The sequence below is a fragment of the Symphalangus syndactylus genome, chromosome 3, assembly GCF_028878055.3.
Source record: "Symphalangus syndactylus isolate Jambi chromosome 3, NHGRI_mSymSyn1-v2.1_pri, whole genome shotgun sequence".
NCBI classification, from domain to species: domain Eukaryota; kingdom Metazoa; phylum Chordata; class Mammalia; order Primates; family Hylobatidae; genus Symphalangus; species Symphalangus syndactylus.
In genome coordinates this window covers 112,916,996-112,930,889 of record NC_072425.2, presented here as the reverse complement: position 1 = coordinate 112,930,889, position 13,894 = coordinate 112,916,996, and the positions used below count along the sequence as shown (strand labels likewise).

The 13,894-nt window shown below is 34.1% G+C and overlaps 1 protein-coding gene across 25 annotated transcripts in view; it reads left to right on the top strand.

Annotated features, from left to right (window-relative positions):
* Positions 1-13,894, top strand: part of ADAM22 (ADAM metallopeptidase domain 22) — a 266,920-nt gene that overhangs the window by 181,406 nt on the left and 71,620 nt on the right. For 24 of the 25 annotated variants that reach the window (XM_063636418.1, XM_055272813.2, XM_055272811.2 and 21 more), the window contains 4 exons: positions 7,250-7,320; positions 10,283-10,357; positions 12,058-12,129; positions 12,938-13,104. In XM_063636418.1, the coding sequence (XP_063492488.1) occupies positions 7,250-7,320; positions 10,283-10,357; positions 12,058-12,129; positions 12,938-13,104 (385 nt within the window). The remainder of the gene's footprint in view (positions 1-7,249; positions 7,321-10,282; positions 10,358-12,057; positions 12,130-12,937; positions 13,105-13,894) is intronic. The other variant, XM_055272817.2, reaches the window with a different exon arrangement.

Here is a 13,894-nt window from a genome sequence, read left to right as displayed (position 1 = left end):
TTCGAGCAGAAACTTAGATGGTGACTTGGCAGTTTTGCTGTTATTAAAATGATTTTTAGACACATTCTTTAAAAACTCAGGTCTGTTTCAATTAGTTTCTAGTTTTCTTTTCTCATCAGAAGTTGGCACTGTCAATTTTGAGAGAGTTTGTCTCCCAACATTACTTATGATTTACTGTGATAAATTAGAAGAAAACAAGAAATAGACAAATAAATGTCAAAACTGCAATTTCTGTGAAATAGTTTCAAAAGTAAGTTTATTTTAGATTGCATAAAATTTAACTGGGTTGTAGGTTACCAACATTATCATCTTGTTATGTTTTATGTATTTCCCAGAGATAGACATAGGATCAGCTATTCCCCAAACTTGTTGGACTGTGGAACATTTGCTTTACATGGCATGTACCTGTCTCAGGACTAGTGTTTCTGAGAAAATATTCTGGGAAAATCTTATTTCCTATGGACACTTATGCACCCAGTTAAAAAAATATGCAATGAAATATAAAAGTCTTGTGTACCATTCAATGAACTTTTACATACCTACACTCTTGTTGAGAGATAGAGCATTTCCGTTACCCCAATAACTTCCTTTGTACCCTTTGTAGTCAGTGCCTCCCACCTCTGCTGTTTCTTTTGTCTGCTGTAGAACTTTATATAGATGGAATCATGTACTATGTGCAGCTTCTTTTGTTTAGCACATGCTTGTGAGGTTTATGTTGTCAAGAGTAGCAATAGTTCATTCTTTTAAATTACTGAATATGTTGTGTCCTATGAATATATCACTTTTTTCGGGGGTGGGGGATGGGGTCTTGCTGTGTTGGCCAGGCTGGAGTGCAATAGTGCGATCTCGTTTCACTGCAGCCTCTGCCCCCGGGTTCAAGCAGTTCTCTTGCCTCAGGCTCCCAAGTAGCTGGGACTACAGGCATGCACTATCATGCCTGGCTAATTTTTGTATTTTTAGTAGAGACAGGGTTTCACCATGTTGGTCAGGCTGGTCTCAAATTCCTGACCTCAAGTGATCCCCCTGCCTTGGCCTCCCAGAGTGCTGGGATTACTGGCATGAGCCACTGCGCCTGGCCTATACCACAATTTTTAACCTATTAAGTTGATGGACATTTGAGTTGTTTCCGGCTTTTGACTATTATGAGAAAAGCAACTATGCATGTTATTGTACAAGTCTTTTCTGTGGGCACATATTTTCATTTCTTCCAGTAAATACCTAGGAATAAAATTGCCAGGCCATAGGGTAGGTACATGTTTAACTGTGTTGACAGTGTCCTCAAACTTTAGCATGCAGCAGAATCATCTGGAGGATTGGTAACCACAGATTGCTGGCCCCATCTTGAGAGTTTTAATTCAGTATATCTTGGGTGGGTTTGGAGAGTTTGTATTTCCAATGCTTCCCAGGTGATGCTAATGCTGCTGGTGCTGGAATCACACTTTGAGAACCACTGTTTTTTTTTTTAATATATATATTTTTTTATTATACTTTAAGTTCTAGGGTACATGTGTACAACGTGCAGGTTTGTTACATACGTATACATGTGCCATGTTGGTGTGCTGCACTCATTAACTCGTCATTTACATTAGGTATATCTCCTAATGCTATCCCTCCCCCCTCCCCCACCCCACAACAGGCTCTGGTGTGTGATGTTCCCCTTCCTGTGTCCAAGTAAGAACCAGTGTTTTATAAGAAATTGCTGAACCCTTTTTCCAAAGTGGGTACACTCTTTTATACTTGTGTCAGCACTCTATGAGAGTTTTAATTGTTCCACATCTTGACCAACATTTGCTCTGTCATTCTTTAATTTTAGCTATTCTAGTGTATGTGGTGGTATCTCACTTTGGTTTAAATTTGCATTTTTCTTGTGATTAATAATGTGTAGTATATGCTTATTCGCCACTAATCAGAATTTCTGTCTTTTTGTTGTTAAGTTGTAGGAGTACTTACGTATTCTAGATAGAAGGCCTTTGCCAAATATGCTTTATGAATATATTTTTCCCAGTCTTTGGCTTGCTCATTTACTTACTTAATGGCATCTTGTGATGAGCAGATGTTTTAAATTTCATGAAGTTTAACATTAGTTTTTATCATTATTGCTTTCTCTATGCTAAGTAATTTTTGCTAACTCCCAAGTTTTGAAGATATTCTCTAGTATTTTCTTCTAAAAAGTCTATAGTTTTATTTTTTATGTTTAGAGCTAGGATCCTCTTCAAATTACTTTTTGTGCATGGTGAAAAGTAGGGGTTAAGTTTTATTTTATTATTTTGTATGTGGATACACAATTATTCTAATACCATTTGTTGAAAAGAGTTTCCTTTCATTAATGAATTGTTTTGATGTCTTTGTCAAAAAGTATTAAAAGTATTAATATGAGTCTATTTCTTGAGTCTTATTTTATTTGGCTACCCTTATCACACTTTGTTTTGCTTACTGTGGCTTTGTATAAGTTTTGAAATCAAATAACGTAAATCCTCCAATTCTGTTTTTTCTAAAAATTTTTGGCTATTCTGGGCCCTTTACATTTCCCTGCAAATTTTAGAACCTACTTGTCAATTTCTATAATTCTGGGACTTTTATTAGAATTGTGTTAAAAGTATGGATTAATGGGAGAAAACAGCATTATTATTAGTAGTGAGACTAAAATTTCAGTGTTTGGTCATTTTTAGTGTAGATGTTGTATTATCTATTGCTGTATAACAAATTACTCTAAAACTTAGTGGCTTTAATAAACAAACATTTATTATCTCATAATTTCTGAGAATCAGGAACCTGGGTGTGGTTTAGCTGGGTGCCTGTGGCCCACGGTGTCATGAGTTTGTAGCGTAACTGTCAGCTGGGACTACAGTTTCATTTGAAGGCTCAACTGGGAAGGATTAGCTTCTGAGCTCACTCATATGATTGTTGTCAGGCCTCAGTACCTCACCACATGGGCCCCTCCACGGGGCTTCCTCCCACCAACCTGGTAGCTAACTTGTTCCAGGAGATAGTGAGAGACCAAGAGAAGAGAGAGAATGAGACAGGATGCCTAAGATGGAAGCCACAGTCTTTTTGTTAACCTGATCTCAAAAGTAACATCTGATCACTTTTGCTGTATAGTATTTATTAGAAATGAGTCACAGAGTCCAGCCTTCTCTCAAGGGAATGAGATTATACAGTGGCATTGTATTAGTTATCTATTGCTGAGGAATTCGTTTTTATTATGTACAGAAAAATTAGAAAGTAGCTGAGTAATAAATTACCACAAAATGCACCTCTTAAGACAATACACACTTATTATCTCACAGTTTCTGTGGATCAGGAGTCCAAGGATATCTTAGATGGGTTTTCTGCTTCAGAGTCCCCCACAGGCTGCAGTCAAGGTGTTTTCTAGATGGGTTTTCTGCTTCAGAGTCCCCCACAGGCTGCAGTCAAGGTGTTTTCTAGGACTGCATCTCATCTCAAGGCTCAACTGTGGAAGGATATGCAGTGGTCGATGGCAGAATTCAGTTCTTCTTAGTCTCTTAGACCAAGGGCCTTGGTTTCTTGCTGGCTTTTAGCTGATGGTTGCTCTGTTTCTCACATAGGCCTCTCCATAGGGAAGCTCACAATACTGGTGCTCTTGTAATGAAAGCCAGTAAGGAAGAGAGTCTCTAGCAAGATGAATTACAATCTTATATGATGTTATCTTGAGAAATGACAGTTCTTCACCTTTGCCGTATTCCATTGGTTGGAAGCAAGTTACAGGTTTTACTCACACTCAGAGAGAGGGCATTACAAAAGGGCGTGAGTACCAGGAGTTGGAGACTATTAGAGGTCATCTTAACGTCTGTCAAATTCTTCTTTGGCCCCCAGTCATTCCTGTCCCTTTTACCTGCAAAATACATTCTCTTCCTCCTTAGGTCTCTAAGCATTTCATCCCGTTATAGCATCTGCTAAAGTCTGGAATCTCATTATCTAAATCAGGTCCAGGAGTGGATGAGGGTCTTTGGGTGTAATTTCTCTTAGTCTTTCTGTGTGTAAAACTAAAGGACAAGTTATCTGCCCTATGTAGTCCCAGGATACAGTAATGGACCAGCTATAGACATTCCCTTACAAAAGAGGGAAAATTCGAGAAACAAGAAAGACACTAACATTGCAGTTCTGAAATTCTGCTGGGCAAATGTTGACCCTTTCTTGACTGGGTTTCAAGGCCTGGAAATAATTCTCCATGACTCTTGGCTCTGTGTTCTCAGCTCTTGATTCTGCTCATCATTCCTTTTCCATGAAAGGTAGCACATATTTGCAGCTGAGTAGTTTTATCAGTCTGCTATTCTAGTTTGCTAAGAGTTTTTATCAAGAATAGGTGTTGAATTTTGTCAAATGCTTTTCTATGTCTATTGAGATGATCATATAATTTTCTCCTTTAGTCTGTTAATGTGATGAATTGTATAAATTGATATTTTGAATATGAAACTAATTTGCATTCTTAAATGGGCCCCAATTGGTTATGGTAGATTATATTTCTGTGTATTACTCGGTTTGATTTGCCTATGTTTTGTTAAGCATTTTTAATATATAGGTTCAGAAAGCATATTGGACTGTAGTTTTCTTTTCTGGTTTTAGTACCAGGGTTTTACTGGTCTTATAAGATGTGTTAGGAAAAGTTTCCAACTCTTTTTTTTTTTTTTTAAGTTTGTGTAAAAGTGGTATTATTTCTTACTTAAATCTTTGGTAGAATTCATCAGTGAAGCCATCTGGCCTTGTGGTTTTCTTGGAGAGTTTAATTAAGAATTAAAGTTATTTAATAGATACAGGATTATTCAGATTTTCTATATATACACATGTTCAAGGAATTTAAATTAACAAATTTATTGGCATAAAGCTCTTCATAATATTCTCATATTATCTTTTTAATATCTATATAGAATCTGTAGTGATTTGCTTTCTTTATTGGTCAAGCCTGGTCTTATAAGATGTGTTAGGAAAAGTTTCCAACTCTTTTTTTTTTTTTTTAAGTTTGTGTAAAAGTGGTATTATTTCTTACTTAAATCTTTGGTAGAATTCATCAGTGAAGCCATCTGGCCTTGTGGTTTTCTTGGAGAGTTTAATTAAGAATTAAAGTTATTTAATAGATACAGGATTATTCAGATTTTCTATATATACACATGTTCAAGGAATTTAAATTAACAAATTTATTGGCATAAAGCTCTTCATAATATTCTCATATTATCTTTTTAATATCTATATAGAATCTGTAGTGATTTGCTTTCTTTATTGGTCAAGCCCTGCTGATCAATTTTATTGATTTTTGTTTTTAAGTTTTGAGTCTCACTTTTTTCTATTTGATTTGTGTTTAATTTGCTCTTATTTTTCTGGGCTCTTAAGGTGGAAGATTAGATCATAATTTAAACTTTTTTTTTCTTTTCTAACATAACCACTTAAAGCTATGCATTTCCCTTCAAGCACTAAATGCCTTACCTGCATCCCTTGTGTTTTGGCTTGTCATATTTTTATTTACTTTAGGTCAAAACATTTTCTAAATTACCATGTGATTTCTTCTTTGTCCCATGGATTATTTAGAAATGTAGAGCTCAGTATCAAAATACTTGGTTGTTTTTTGCAAGCACCTTTTTATTATAGATTTTTAAATTTAATAGAATTGCAATAAGAGAAAATACTCTGTGTCATTTCATTTTCTTTAAATAAAATTTATTGGGACTTGTTTTATGATCTATCATAATGTCTGTCTTGGTGAATGTTTCATGTATTCTTGAAAAGGATATGTATTCTTCAATTATTGGGTAAAGTGTTAAAAATGCCAACTTAGTTCAATTGGTTGATAGTGTTAAGTCTTCTATATCCATATGATTCTGTTTACTTTTTTTTTCTTTCAATTACTGAGGGAGAATTGTTGAAATCCTTAACTATAACCTTGAATTTGTCTGTTTCTCCTTTCAGGTCTGTCACTTTTTACTTCATGTATTTTGAAACTCTCTTATTAGGTGAATAAACATTTAGGAGCATTGTGTCTTTTTGATGACTCATCCCATTTATAATTAGGAAATAGTTTCCTTTCTCTCAGATACTTATTGTCCTGAAGTTACATTGTCTGATATTAATATTTCCTTCACAGTTCTCTTGTGATTAATGTTTGTAAGGTGTATCTTCTTCCATACTTTAAATTTGAAGTGCCGGTCTTCTAAACAGCATGTAGTTAAATCTTGCATTAAAAAAAAAAAAATCCAGTCTGGCCATCTTTGCCTTTTAGGCATAACATTTTGTCTATTTGCATTTAATGTAATTATTGACATGAGATGGGTTACTTTTGTAATCTTCTTTTTCTATTTGTCCTGTTAGTTAATTATAAAAGAACTTACTCCCTTTCTCAACAAATCCCTTGTATGCCCAGGCCATAGCATTCTGAAAAACGACATGATGGGAGAATATTTGAACATGAAATAAAGAGAGAATACTAATTTCCTTACCTGATTTTATTATTCAGCTTCTTGGTCACAGATTTCTCTGACCATGATTATTTCTCCTTTATGAACAGTATCCAAAGATAATGATAATGGTTCACCTTGAGTGTTTTATATCATTATTCCTAATAAGCCCCTTCAGGTTGTTCAATCATCAAAGTTTTAGGAAATCTGTACCCTGTGGAAAGATTGCAATTTTCCTTTCACTTCATAGAAAAATCCTCCCTTGTAAATAACCTAATCTTATATTCAGAGATGAATCTATGTGCATAAACAGTTGATGTATAATTTTCACATCTGCTACCAAGAGCAGATAACGCCTGAGATTAATTTGGTTATGGGCAAAGAAGAATATAAATTAATTGGAAAAAATTAACTCAAAACTTTGGTGTCCTATAACAATTTCTTAATAAACTATGAACTTGGGAATGTGTGATTATTTATTCTACTTCTCATTGCTCCTCTTCTTTATTTTGCTGCCTCTAGAAGGTTAGTAATGGAAGTGAAAGTCAAGTTGGCTTTTTGGAAGATTCCTAGTAAATAACGTAATGATATTTATAGGAGAAATGTGAAAATTTTTCGAGATAAATTAGAACAGAAATAATGTTCTAGATTTTGCAAATTATATTCATCCTTTATATGTTTATTATAGTATTAATATACTACAGTTACTTAATGTTTTGTGTAATCATTAAGTGCAACATTATGTATTATAAAATTCATAAGAAGGAAGAGCAGGTAAAACTTTGCCCTGTATTGAAGAAATCTGACAAATGCACTAAGTTAAATTAAATTTAATTTCCTTTTAGAATTTCAACAAGTAAACATTACTCCACCAAAATTTATTTTGAAGCCAAGACCAAAAAGGAGTAAACGGCAGGTATGTATTCACAGTGGTATGTCGTGTTATTTTAAAACAATTGTCAACTGCCAATCATTTGAATCTATAGTAAGTCTGTGTGAGAGGGTGAGTATTAGTTTGGGAATTTGTCAGGGTGTGGTAAACCATAAGGGTGACGGATCTGAAGAATCAGTAGAAAGGGGGCCATGTTATTTCACAGATGCAAAAAGGATTCAAGATAGTGGTGATAATATGTTTCTTCATCATATTATGGGTTATGAGGCTCCTGCTTGTGGCATCTAGGGTTCTTTCTACCATAGGCTTCTTTCCTTGCCCAGATATGTACCACATTGTGGAATCCACTTGTATGGTTTATATCCTTATATTTATTCCCTGGAAGATAACCCCTTAGGAATGAATCAATCAGGTTGTGAAGCCACAAAATGCTTTTGTCTCACTTGGGCAAAACTTTGGAGTCCAGGATATAAAATTAGGTCATGGACTTTATGATTGTTCGACTGGATCTTGGACTGGGTAATAATAACTGTTGATATGATGCTTTAAACCAAATGAAGTCGATACTATTATTCCCCTTTCACTGAAAGAAAAATGATGACTCTGACATGTGAAAATGACTTACTTCAATCATAGAGCTGGTAAATAGTTTAGACAAAATTAAGAGTTGTGGCCATCAGAATCAAGATATCACCACTGTGGTGGTGTGGGCAGGAGAGATGAAGGAAATAGATCTCTAGTAAGATCAAGAAGTTGAAGGAACCAGGTATCTTCTTTTTATTACCTTGAAATAAAATATATGTTTACAGACAGATTTTTATTGTGAATAATTGTTGCTAAATTTTATTGAATATTTACCTTGTAACTGGCCCTATTATAAGAATTTTAACTATATTAACACATTTAACCCTGAAAAACCTTAAAAGGAAGGTTTTATCACAGGTTAAGTATCCCTTTTCCAAAATGCTTGGGACCGGAAGTGTTGCAGATTTTGATTTATTTTTTGGCGGGGGGAGGATTTCAGAATATTTACATTATACTTAGTGGTTCAGCATCCCTAATTCAAAAATTAGAAATCTGAAGTGCTCCAGTGAGCATTTCTTTTGAGTGTCATATTGGTGCTCAAAAAGTTTTTCATTTTGGAGCATTTGGGATTTTGGATTTTCAGATGAGAGATACTTAACCTATAATATCCTCATTTTACTGATAAGGACATTGAGCATAAAAGGATCAAGAAACTTGCCCAAAGCCACATAGGGTGACTCTGTGGTGGAGCTGGGATTCTGATCTAGGAAGCCTGGTCTCAGAGAGGTGCTTATAACCGCATATACGCCATATATTGCCTCTTAGACCCATGTGTTCCATCAATTACTACTGCGACCTTTATAAATGTTGTGAATGTTTATATATTATATATATATATAAACTCATATATAAACATATATATATAAACTCATATATAAACATATATATATAAACTCATATATAAACATATATATATATATATATATATATATATATGAATAGGTAGAGACATGTATCTTGAGGCCCAGTTAGATAAAATATTACCATCAGGATTTAACGTGAAACAGTATTTTTTTGAATTATAAACTGAAAGAATAGGACAATATTCTTTTGACATGTACCCTGAAGTTCCTCATAAACATCTCAACATCTAATCATTTGCTAAGTAGACAAACCCTTGATTTGTCTTTCTGAGAAAGCCATGGACCCATAGAGGTGAAGTACTATAAAACTGTGTGGCTAATATGGCAACTCTTTGACATTAACAAAATGTTGGGACTTGTTGAAAAGTTTGCTGTATTAACTAGTCTCTCACAAGTAGCAAAGCAGCTCCTGTTGCCCTAAAAACAGCCCCCTCCCTTAAAAAAGAAAAAAAGACTCTCGTCATTGGATGCACTTTAGTGTTATTCTTTGTTTCCAACCTCAGAATTGTATCTGTTATTCCCTATCACCTTGGTGTTATAAGAGTTTTTTTTTTAAGTTTTTAAGTTTAGGAATGCAGTTAGCAATGACAAAATCCATGTGGGAGCATTTGTAAAGTTGGTTTTAACTGCAGCACTCAAACATATATGTATTGATTTAAGTTTGATTGTATACCCTTATCGCAAAAATGGACCTTGGGCAAGTGAGCAAAACGTTTTCTGGAAAAGTTTATATTGAACTATGGCACAAAGGAAAAAGCTAGCTTAACAAACCTTGTTAATGATTATATTATAGGCTAACTGTAGAGAACAAAGAGAATGGCTGCTTTAGTGGCTTTTCCCTGTAACTTTCATTGGTCATTATTTCTAAAGAGGGGAAAACTTGTTGGTAAGCAGAGAAAGCTAGCTGTAATAGATAACTCAAGACTGCCTGGGAGTTCTCAAAGCTATTCTAATAAAGACCCCATGTCATTTGGGGATCCCCTGAAACATCCTAGATGAAGGCACATGACTCACTCCCAGTTTGGATATTAAATAATAAAAGTGACAATCACTCCAGTCCCTGTACCCTCTCGGAGATCCTCAGAGGACCTGAAATTAAACCCAAAAGAATGCTCTTCATATGTTACTATTTTCAAGATAGACTGTTAAATGAAAATCGCTGGATGCAGAAAGGAGTGAAATAAATGGAAGTACAAAATAAAGGACATATTCACATTTAGTTTTATGTGCAAAAGTGTTTTTGGAAGGAACCAGTAACTTGCTATATCCATTGTGGGGGAAGGACTAGGAACTGAGTAGGTGGAGAATAGAGGTGAGAGGAAGACATTCATCTTCTGCCCTTTTATACTTTTTAAATTTTCTGAGTCATGTAAATTTATTACCAACTCAGAAACTAAGCAAATTGATGAAAATTTTTTTAAATGCTGAAGGAATAAAAAGGGAAAATTTTGTTTTGTCAGTTTCTTCCATATTTTTTAGCTTTTTGCAGCCAAGTTTAGAGGGCTGAATTAGGTGCTGTTTCTTTTCCTGTGTTACAGCTTCGTCGATATCCTCGTAATGTAGAAGAAGAAACCAAATACATTGAACTGATGATTGTGAATGATCACCTTATGGTAGGATTTGCTGTTGTTTTTAAGCCTGTTTGTGCCTAGGGTAAAACTGGTGAGTGCAAAAATATGTTTAGAAAAAACAGAAGCCCATCAAGTTGTAACCTGGAGAAGGTATTTGTATAATCAAATAGATTTGTTAACTAGCAACAACCTGCAATTAGGAAATATTCATAGGTGGAAATAACTAGCAGTAACTTGAGTTTTCAAAAATACTTTGTGACTCATAGTATCAACTTTTGAGTTTGCTTGATTAGTAGAGGTACTAATATTTGAATCTCCACTTACTAAAATGACAAGATTTAAAAAAATGGAAATTCCATTATATATTGAAAAAGTGAGGCACCAATTATGTGACATTTTAGTTCGCAAGGTACACCTTTATCTTAATAAAAGAAAAGCAGCTTTTCTATTTTGGTCTTACTGTGCAGAAATCATATGGAAATGCTTACATAGCTAACCAGTGAAGATTCTTAGGATAAGAACTTGACACAACTTTCATGTTGTTGAATCAAATTATTTTGACCCATAGTGTTTATATTCAGTTAATGGGCATATTGCAGGCAGTATGACTACATTCATAGCACAGCAATGAGTTATAATGCCAATTCTTCTATGTAACCAAAGTTTTAAACTAAAAATGTTTAATGGTGCATATTGCTGAATTTTACTTAAGTTCAGGTACAAGTGCATTTTAATTTACTTTGAACTACTTATTTGAGGAAAAAATTATCATTTATTTATGTATGATTACATAATTTAGATCTTAATTATTATAGTTGCTAATAATAATAACAACAACACAATCAGGATTGAGTGCTGCTTCCTTGTTCAAGCTAGGTTTAAGTTTTATCTTTCCACCTACTTGAATCCAGTGAATGTTACTGTTCCCCAGGATTTTTATAAAATAAGTTATAACAACATATATTTTGAGCATTTTAGATAGTCACAAATTCAGATATCCATAGACATCAGTAGACATATAACATAAGTGAAATGAACCAGATATAAGACAGTATAGGTGGGTAAGGCCTGTGGTGAAAAGAATGGTGCATGGCCTGTCTAAGGGGAGCAACTGCCTCTCAGTGTTTGCCAGTTATTACCGGGTGGGAATGCTAATTTTAACTGAAGCCAAAAATTGGATTTTACATGATATTTCCTGATTTTTAAAACACAATTGAGACCAACCAAAGATATATGTGATCCACATCTGCCCTGTATGCCACCTTGTTGTGATGTTTATCTTAGAGGTTTCTTCTTGCTGAATAAGTCTTGCAGAACTTTTAAATTTGTATGCTTTTAGCAGTGTTCGCATCCACTTTACTGTCTATACCCCTACTTAGATTTGTATGTCTTGCAATTCATAGACAACTTTCCTATGTTTTATCATTTTGAATAACAATCCCGATAAAAATAAACCTATGAAATGGATGGATTGGGTATTTTTTACTTCATCTCCCAGATGAATAAATTGAGGCCTCAATCCTTTAAGAGACTTGTCTCAGGCAACACAGCAGATAAAGAACTTGATCTCAACTCTGACTCTGACATTGTTTTACAGACAGCACATTTTTACAGAAAAGATTTTTTTTTTTTTTTTTTTTTTACATTTTTAGGGATCTTTCAATTGCACCATGTTTTCTCTGATGAGATGATTGTTCTCTGATCACTTTGGAAGACCTTCACTTGTTTTCTTTTGCTTTCAGTTTAAAAAACATCGGCTTTCCGTTGTACATACCAATACCTATGCGAAATCTGTGGTGAACATGGCAGATGTAGTAAGTATCAACCCCGTTCATTATTGCCCTAGAAGATTCTTATTTCCTAATTGCTAATAGAATGGATAATATGATTCTTATAGTTTCACTGCTCTATGTTGCACTTCAGCCAAGGTGTCTAGTAAGTCCCAGGTGACCTTGCAATAGACTTTATTGACTTTGATATCTGGCTGGGAAGAGGAACTGGTCGAAGTTATCCATAGATATGCCTGAAATTCCATCCTATGTTTTTCACACTGTAAAAACAAAAGTTGTGTCATACCCCTAACAAAGGTATTCACAGTGACTTATAACGGTGGAGAAACAGTACAACAGTTGTGCCTTTAAGAGTGTCTGGTGCTGTGGCAGTGAAGCAACTAAATAATTCCACTATACCTCCATACTTTCCAAATCTTCCCTTGACGAGGCTGTGCTAGTACTTCTTCACAAGTCTAATCAGAGCCAGTCAGATTGTATAGAAATTATTTCTTTGGAGAGTCTTCATTGCTCCATTTTTGGCTAGGGGAACTCAAGCATGCATGAATTCTTTTTCCAGGATACCAGAAAACAGATTCAGGTGGAACCTTGAATAGGGTGCAGGTATTTGTCAAAAAGGGATCCTTTGTTTCCAAAAAGCTCTCTTTTCTTTGGGTATTAGTCAACAATTTCATTCTCTGTTACTCAAGGGAAATGCATGTAAATTAGAAAGTTATCTCCCTTTAACTAAAACTCAAAGAAGTTTCCATGAAAGGAGTTTTGTAGTCCTGTTCATAAACTATTTGATTTTACCACATGTACAGCTGATGTGTTCATTTTATTAATATACTAGATATATAAAGACCAACTTAAGACCAGGATAGTATTGGTTGCTATGGAAACCTGGGCGACTGACAACAAGTTTGCCATATCTGAAAATCCATTGATCACCCTACGTGAGTTTATGAAATACAGGAGGGATTTTATCAAAGAGAAAAGTGATGCAGTTCACCTTTTTTCGTACGTAACTTCTGTAATGATGTATTACTTTTTTTGATTCCATGTTAAATGCTTTATTGTGACTGAAATGTATCCTTTCTGCTACATAACACAATTAGGATTTGACATGGCAGATGGCAGATAGATTTGGAAAAAGTTTTCAAGTATAGATTGTTTAAAATTGCCATGAAAATGTAAAAGTTTTAATTTTGAGTTATTTTATTATTTAATGTTTGTTTTATTTAATTTTTCAAGATATTTAAATAGAGCATTTACTGAGTAAAAATACTGCTAATACTCATATATAGTATTCTTAACTGCAGATAAATTATATTCTTTAAAGTTACTGTCTTTTAAATGTTAATGTTTTCTCTGTTTTTGGTTCTAAGATGAGAGCTTAGTATTTCTGGAATTTATTTTTAATTTTTTCTCACTCTTATGTTCTTTTTTTGATAGCATGCATATTTGACGTAATAGCAAATTATATATAGTAGAATTTTAAAAATCTATCATCTAAAGTCAGAGCTGTTGAAGAAAGTTATAAAAGGAAGAAAAGATGTATTTTGGGGTAACTTTATATATAATTTCAAATTTAGAGAAAAGTTGCAAGAATACTACAAGGAAATTGCATATGCCCTCTATTCAGATTCATCAATTATTCACATTTTCCCCATTTGTTTCATAATTTTCTTCCATTCTCCCTCCCTTCCTTCCATTCATCCATCCTTCAGTTTTTTGTTTGTTTGTTTGTTTTTGTTTTTTTTCCTGAACTTCTTGAAAGTAAGTTGAAGACACTTACTGGGGATTTATT